Here is an 8,418-nt window from a genome sequence, read left to right as displayed (position 1 = left end):
ATGAGTCAAGAACTGACGGGCACTTGACAACGTTGAAAGAGACTAAGATCGATAAAAGTGCAGAGAAAGATTGTGAAAGTGAAGAAGACAGTTGTTTGTCATATGAAGAAGACAGTTTTTTGTCATCATTAGAAACAGAATCTGGAACGGAATGTGATGTACCGGATCTTCCTGCTGCCCAGGCAAAGAGTTATTTACCGAGCGAAAGTACGTCAAAGTCAGCCGGTGTAGAATACATATCGTATGAAACATCCAGTAAAGCCCAAGTGAGTATTCCTTATTATTCTTATTGTCTGATAAAGCTGATAAAAGTTGTCAAGTTATTAATTTGATGCCTTAGGTAAAATTTATGAAGAGTCTGATTGTGTCCAGACATATAGGACATCATGCCCACTTACATTTAGGTTGATAACATTATTTTCATACCAGAACTGCATGTCCGACTCATGTAAAATTGCATTGAAATGTTTATACGTAATGCTTGTAGTACTCTAAGGATATTTCTAGAAACGGTGTCTTAAATTTATTTTAGAGTTTTCGCATCTACCAGGTTAAAGAGAGAGAAACCTTGATCATTACTGCACTGTACGCAAAAATACAAAATATAGCGAAATAATGTCTTGTATGAAACATGCTGATTTTACTTCGGCGTGCATGATGTATTTGCAGTTAGTTTAGATTATTCGCTCAAATTAAATTGTACTTTTTTGTTTTGTTATTATATAACACATTTTATATCAACAAGTCAATTGCATTTAAAATAGGTTGATTCTGGCAGTAGGGACACACTACAGACAATTGCCCTGCTGGAGATATACAAGTCACAAAGAGCTATAGCCCACTACCTTGAATTGGCATATCTTTCATTCTATGACTACCCAGACATCGAAAATGAGGTAATAACATTTATTTCTAACATTTTCTAAAACACTATTTCATTCCAGTTTGCAATGTGATTTTGTAAATCAGACTTCAGATATATGTACAGAATTGCACGGGCACGGAATTACCATACTCCTGTACACGTACCAGTGCCAGAAGTAAATGTTCTCACATGATAGAACGTCTGCTTGAAATGGTCTATCAAACATATCGTTCATAACTTAAATATTTGGATTTTAAGCAGCAATGTCTGCTTATAAAATGTCACCTGAACTGTAGATCTAATATGTTATTTGCACCGTGCTCCGAAACATGTTGTTGATACACCGATATAACTTAAAAATATTAAATTTTATAATAATGTTCCGCTTTTTATGCTTAGGTGATATATTTTAGTCCTATGTAGACGATATATGGGGCAGAGGTTGAAAAAAGTACCTTAAACGAGTATAAATTGTGGTGTGTACACACAATATGAAAAATTTGACCCTTTTGTACATGTAACGTTTTTGTTGTGCTCAAATGTATTCTCAAGAGCAATACCGTGCTGTAAAAGATTGAAAATATTCATGTACAGCTAATTACACAAAACAGTTTCTCTAAAACATGTCATGCCTTTCAGAAATTAAGAATTGTTGGAGAACAAATGTTCCCGTGGCAGAAAAAAAATAAGAAAATACTTAAGTAATGCTTTTAATGTCAATATCGCTTATTAAAATTTGAATAATTTTATTTAAGTCACTTACCCGTATTTAGTAGAAAACACGCATGATCATCGAACTGGATGGCTAGAAAAAAAATGGTAACACGAAAATCAGGAAGAAAGAAAAGTACATTCTATTGAAAAAAAAAACATGTTTCTTAAATGTACTCAACAAATTCATAGAAATTTGACAACCTTTTTTGATTAGCCTTTTACGACTTATTATGTTTTATTTAAAATATTGCTATCTACCAATATAATGTTATATGATATTGTTTCTAATACCGTCTTGTCCATGTAATTGTTATCTAAATAATGTAAATTTTCATTCTAGGTATTAACATCATCGCAGTCTGTTAAGGAAAAACATCGAAACAGAGCTGACAGTGAATGGTATGGCTTAGTCAATGAATTAAACTGGGAACTGAAGGATCTTACCATTAAAGTAAAAATATAACAGTTAGTTTATCGGAAATTTACATTTTTATCACGTAATGTATTTTTTAACCAAGATAATTATATTTCTCATCTTTGTATATATTTTTTTTAAATTAAAAAGTTACTGCAGCTATAGATACTCAATCACTGTCATAAAAACGTAATTAATATATTTGTAATGAAATATATACAAAAGTGACATTCAACAGCTTCAAGAGCGCTATGTTTGCAAGATATATTGTAAAGCGACTTTTCATTTATAAATAAATGAAGTTATTCTGACAGAAAAGCAGTTCTTATATTTGCACATATGTTTACTTTTGTGTTTTAATTTTAATCATTACTTAATTATGTAGTATTACACGTCATATGCTATCAAATGCCCTTCTGACATTTATCACATCTCGCCGATACGACCATGAAAGTCGCATGTTACTAAAAACACTCGGCATTTATGAGAGTTGAGATTTTTGATTTCCTGAAAAACTGGCCTTTAATGTATCCCTTGAATTTTGATTTTGTTTAAAACGAATTTCTGAAAATGAAACAAAACATTGCTCTTATCCGATTCTATGCTCTGTGTTCCCTTCCCTTGAGATATTGATTTCCCTGATAAAAATTTGATTTTGGTTTTTTACATTCGGCTCTCGACGGTGAACTTGACTTACATTTGGGAAGACTTGCCGCTTCATTCACACTGAAATTTTGAAAGTGGGTATTTAATTTCTGATAAAATGGGACAACTATGACTGTATTTTTAGACATTACGTCTCCTTATCCGGTTGAGGCAGTGTTTGACATCACAGCAGAGGACTAACATTAAGGTTATTAAATTAAGTTTTATGTAGGAATGGAAGCAAGTATTTGAATATTCAAATACTGTTTCACTACTTGAATATCCGGAACAATATACCATCATGAAAAATGAGTAAAAACCAAACTAAAGTACTGAAATGCTCGGGTATCTCATTTGCCAAAAATCCGCTTTCATTATAAATACGCGTAAAATGGCTTTTATGGTTGTCAGACATGTCAGTTTGTATTTTAGTGTACCAAAATTGTACACCAGTGTACGCTGTAGTTAATACCGCTAATTACATGCTCACCTTTAGAAAATTTTGATGGTCACAAATTGATGTAAATCCGCTACAACTCGCCTTGTTTCCGGTAGGTGCGAACCGTATGTAATTAAACATCATAAGACAGCACTGTCTTGTACCGATGCTTTGGATATCAATCAATGTCGATGAAAACTGTATTTTAGTAAAGAAAATTGCCGAAAGTGTAGAAAACAAGTCAAATAGGATGGATATCAATTTTTTATTCTTGCAGTCTAAAGCACATCATTTGATTGAAAATATTGTTCATGCTTTTACATTACTCTACTGTCAAAATGCAAGCAATACCTCCTGCCGTTTTTAAGTATTTCACGCGATCGTCCGATAGGAACACGGCTACATGTAATGTCAAGACAGAACCTTACTTACGTCAGGGCTACATCTTTTTTTTTAAAACCTGACAGTAATGGTTTTCAAGCCTACAAATACAGTTCTTAAACTGAATGGATTAAATTGAATAAAAGCCTGGCAATTTCAAGTTTCTTTTATGCATGTATGAGGAAACAGTGGTTGAACATGTTGGAGGTGTAGTTCAATGTTTTAGTAAGTATTCATGTTTTTTTGTATCTTTTGTAAGTGTTCCAAAATTTATTAACCTCTAAAAAGTGTACAGGAAAAATACTAAAGTAATTTACTGGTATATATGACTTTTTTGTGTAATCTTTTTATATTTATTTTTCAGGATATTAGCGAAGTAGATAGGGCCATTGAGATTGCATGTAGACTGAAAACATATACGGAAGAATTACAGAATAGGTAAACATATTTGGTCAACTGCACATTTTGTGTAATACAGCTATTTCTACAAAATAAATATATAAATATATTTTGATATTGATAATTGTACCTGCTACTCTAATATACAATACTTACAAATGAAAAGTCTTAACTAGAGAGATATATTTACATATTACCTATAAAAGCTTTAGAATTGGTTTATGGTACATGTACATGTACCAGTGTCGATCAGCAGAGTGTGATTTCCAAATCACTCAACAAAAATCTCAAAATACTATTTAAGTATTCTCTCACAATATCTAAATGCGTATAGAATAATTAAGTCCATATATTAAACATCAGCAAGTAGAAACAATTGAGGATTCCTTCGATATGAAGCAAAATCAACCCTCGCATCTATTTGCAAACGACCTTCTTCTTCCATGTGCAAAACTGAAAGGACCCAAAAGGAGATTAAATCTCGTTTAGGGATAAATTTTATAAAATAAAACAAGCATATTAATATACTAACAAGACATAAGCTAAAACGGGCCCTTACAACAGGATAAGAGCTCCTTCAGTAACAGGTTTTGAATAGTAATCTTTAAAAACACATTATTTCCACAAATGCACATGTTGTTATTATCAAAAAAGGATCGTGAAACTACCTTAAGGTAGATCTGCACGTTCGAATCGACAATTCTTCTACAATGTAGAATTTGACTGTACTCTAATTTTTCAACACTACAAAACATACGTAGAAAATTCAGCAAATAAAAAAGATAGGGTTTAGTGCTTAATTTTGTACTAGACTGATTTGAAAAAAGTGGACCTCACACAATTTTTTTTTATAATGGGAGTGTATGAGAAAACCATTACTTTCATAACATTTTCGCGAACAGAAATTTGTCTACAATGTAGATTTTAATGAAACTTCTCAAATTGTAAATAAACATATGGCCTATAAATTGGTGAAATAAAATGTATCTCTACAGGTCCATTTGCTTATTTTTGAAGTATTTGCTCATGATTAAAGTGACCCGCACCATTTACGCTAATTTCAAGACATTATTTTGAAATGAATTAGCTTGTCAGATTTGTTTATATCATATTTTAACTTTATAAAGATATTAACAGTGCCAACGTAATAAATTTACTCACATGCTGACATTTATTCATTAAATGATTTTCATTTCCGTACGCCGATTCTAGGCTTTATTCCAAATTTTCCGGATAAATGACGTTACGCCATCACTTCCGGTTTATCAAACGTGCAGAACTACCTTAAATACAATTAAGACTTTATCGTATTTAAGGTTTATGTTGTGTTTAAGGGTCTGCAAAGATGTAGCTTAAAATTTAATTTTATTTCATATTGATTTTACTTATTATATATAGAATTTGAGAAAGAAAGTCTGAACAAACATCGTCAATATTATTATACTGTCTGTTTTTCATGATAAGCGATATTTTACTTTAAAGAACTTAAAGGCTCTGTCGAATTTCGTACTAAAATATATCAATACCATTGTTATAATGGTAGCTTTTATTTGTTAACCTTTTCTGTAAAAATATGTTTTCAGTCATATTGAACTTCAAGACCTTATCCGGAATCTCATAATACGTTGCGAAAATTCCACAAGTTTGCGTAAACACAAGGAAGCAAAAGCACGCGATAAAAAATCTATTCGTTCAGAGGAAGAACGAGCTACAGAAAGTATGCGTGAATCTTATGACCTTCAATCAAAGGTTAACCTTGAGACCAGTCTTCGTTTAAAATATCTCACAAAGGAAGAAAAAAAGAAACAGATGATATACGACGATTCTCTTTCTGGCATAAGAAGGATGATGATTGACAAGGATGCAAGTAGTATTTATTCCGGAAGCTACAAGTTCGTTCCTAAAGAAGACGTAAAAGCAGATACATTTGTGCTAGATAAACACACTGAAATAGCCAAGTATTCCAGCAAACATTACAAAGGAAAACCGGAAATGGAAATATTTAAGCAGGAGGACTGGCCTAGCAAATGGGCTAAAGGTAAACCTAAAGACGTTGTCTCTCCCGGTTTGAAAACCCTCAAAATTCTGTAATTAACTTACTTCTATTCTAATTCAACAATCAAATTAACAACTGTTTTACATATTAAGTACTTTTCAAAGACACACTTTAAGGTAATGGACCTGTAAGTTGTTGCCTCCTTTTGAAGAGTATTCAGTTCCTACCATAAACCTACTCATACACATATTTTGACTAATTTTTAAGAAGGGCGTGGATTCAAGTCATAGCAGGACCAAAATTGTTTTTTTTCTTTATTATATTTCTTTCTTGCTCACTTGAGGCAGCTTTTGTGACCACTCGATGTCCGTCAACGGTCGTCCGTCATGCGCTGTTTGTCAACAATTAAAAAAAACTTTTTCTTTCAAAACTACTGGGTAGATTTACACCAAACTTCACAGAAATTATCAATGAGTGCCCCCTTTCAAATTTGCTCAAAGAATTGAAATGCACGCAGACATTTGGTTGCCATGCCAAACCCAAAGGATTTAAAAAAATATCTTCTTGTCCAAAACCACAGGTTTAGGGCTTTGATATATGATATGTAGCATCATCTAGTGGTCCTCTACCAAGATTATTCAAATAATCCCTGTAGGGTCAAATATGGCCCTTGGTGTATATAGACTTACATAAGGAAAATTTCTTGTCCAAAAGCACTGGGCCTACGGCTTTGATATTTGGTATGTAGCAGAATCTAGTAGTCCTCTACCAAGATTATTCTAATTATCCCCCTAGGGTCAAATATGGTCCAGCCCTGGGGGGACAAATGGTTTATACAAGTTTATACAGACTTATATAGGGAAAAATTTTGAAAATCGTCTTTGCAAAAGTAACAGGGCCTAGGGTGTTGATATTCTGTAAGCAGCATTTTCTAGTGGTCCTTTACCATGACTTTTCAAATTATGCTCCTTGGTTGAAAAGAGGTCCCGCCTAAGGGGTTCCTTATGTTTACATAGACTAATATATCAGAAACTTTAAAAAATCTTCTTGTCTGAAATTTCAAGGCCTAGGCTTTTGGTATTTGATTTATGACATGATCTAGTGGTTCTAAAGATTGTTCAAATTGAACCACTGAGGTGAAAAGATGCCCCACCCAGGACGTCCCAAGTTAAACATAGATTTATATAGGAAAAAACCTAAAAATATTCTTCCCTGAAACTGCAAGGCCTGGGCTTTTTATATTTGGTATTTTTCATTGCTTAGTGGTCCTCTGCCAAAATTGTTCCAGTTATGAACCTGGGGTGTAGAGAGGCCCCGCCTCGAGGTTCACTAGTTATACGAGTTACATAGAAAAAATACTTATATCTGACCATTTTTCCTAGACTGTTAAATCATAAAAATTTGACGAGCCCATGTAATTAGGAATCACTTGACAGTGACCTACTGACCTACTTTCTTGTTTTCTTTTAAGATACAACCTTGAAATTTGGTTGACATAATATACAATTTTGCACACCGATCTCAAAAAAAAAATGACTTTCAGTGATGATGAATTTGACCTACTGACCTACTGTCTTAATACCCTGAATTCCGAAAATAAGCCGGTTTTGAAAATAAGCCGGTCTCGAAAATAAGCCACCATTTAAATACAGGCAAAAACGGCTCATAAACAAGCCGCACTCATTAATAAGCCGTCCATTTTTTTTTCAGTAATAGTAACAATTAATTTGTTACGACACCCTTTTAAGACAGCAAAAGTTACCAACGTGTACATAGCAGATTTATTTCCAAATGTAATAGCAATAAAACATACTTTGGAATAAAAACGCTTAAAACAATGCGTATTGTGCTGATTTTCAAAACCCCGGCAAAATTAAAAATTCCTGCCTCAAACATTTCTCGTCACGTCAGTTCTACTAATTAACGTGACCGGTGTTTGTAACACAATGCAGTGTTTATCACGTATTGTGTAAGTTATTTCTTACCCGTTGGCCGATTAAATCATAGATATATTTGTTTGTTCGGCCAGACAAAACTTTTTAACTGGTAATTATCTGTTAGCATCGGATTTTTTCATTAAGAAATTGTAACAAATTGTAACAAAACTGTTATGTCAGAAGTATAAGTGTTTACCGACGTCGATGTTTTTGCTACAATCCAAAATATATGACATCTATATCTCCAGTATTTCAGTACTAAAAATACGCCGGTGTTTAAACCGTTACTGAATATATGTATTCAAAAGTTCGCCGGACTCAAAAATAAGCCTGTCTCGATTATAAGCCACCAAATCCTTACAAAAATCAAAATAAGCCGCGGCTTATTTTCGGGATTTCAGTGTATTTTAGCATCAGTTTGCCATTAAAGTATGTTCACAAAACTGCGAAGATATTCAATGCTTACTTATATTTGACTTTCTCACCGTACCTCTTACACATGTTTATATAGTTCATATTATGTTGGTGAGCGATCCAGAGTCATCATGAATCTTTTGGTTCTAAAATTTTAAAGTTAAACTGTTTTTCAAGACTTATGATTGATATTGTACAAAAGTGAAATATTTT

The 8,418-nt window shown here is 32.9% G+C and overlaps 1 protein-coding gene and 1 long non-coding RNA gene across 2 annotated transcripts; both read left to right on the top strand.

Annotated features, from left to right (window-relative positions):
• On the top strand, positions 1-2,003 carry LOC128552045 (uncharacterized). The gene is made up of 3 exons (XR_008368961.1): positions 1-266; positions 765-896; positions 1,920-2,003. It is a non-coding gene; the product is annotated as an uncharacterized LOC128552045 (long non-coding RNA).
• A 1,752-nt stretch (positions 2,004-3,755) lies between these two features.
• On the top strand, positions 3,756-5,949 carry LOC128552046 (uncharacterized). Its single transcript, XM_053533044.1, has 2 exons — positions 3,756-3,897; positions 5,442-5,949. Exons 1-2 carry the CDS (start codon positions 3,785-3,787, stop codon positions 5,947-5,949), a joined length of 621 nt encoding a protein of 206 aa, XP_053389019.1. The 5' UTR covers positions 3,756-3,784.
• Positions 5,950-8,418: the final 2,469 nt, after the last annotated feature.

Source organism: Mercenaria mercenaria, unplaced genomic scaffold (assembly GCF_021730395.1).
Source record: "Mercenaria mercenaria strain notata unplaced genomic scaffold, MADL_Memer_1 contig_1974, whole genome shotgun sequence".
Lineage (NCBI taxonomy): Eukaryota > Metazoa > Mollusca > Bivalvia > Venerida > Veneridae > Mercenaria > Mercenaria mercenaria.
The sequence above is the reverse complement of the archived record's forward strand: the minus strand, read 5'-3'. Positions and strand labels throughout refer to the sequence as shown.

Bases quoted from the DNA above. Each gene is read 5' to 3' on its own strand.
- LOC128552046 (XM_053533044.1), top strand. From the start codon at position 3,785: ATGACTTTTTTGTGTAATCTTTTTATATTTATTTTTCAGGATATTAGC. The intron at 3,898-5,441 runs GTAAACATATTT...ATATGTTTTCAG, and splicing joins ACGGAAGAATTACAGAATAG to TCATATTGAACTTCAAGACC.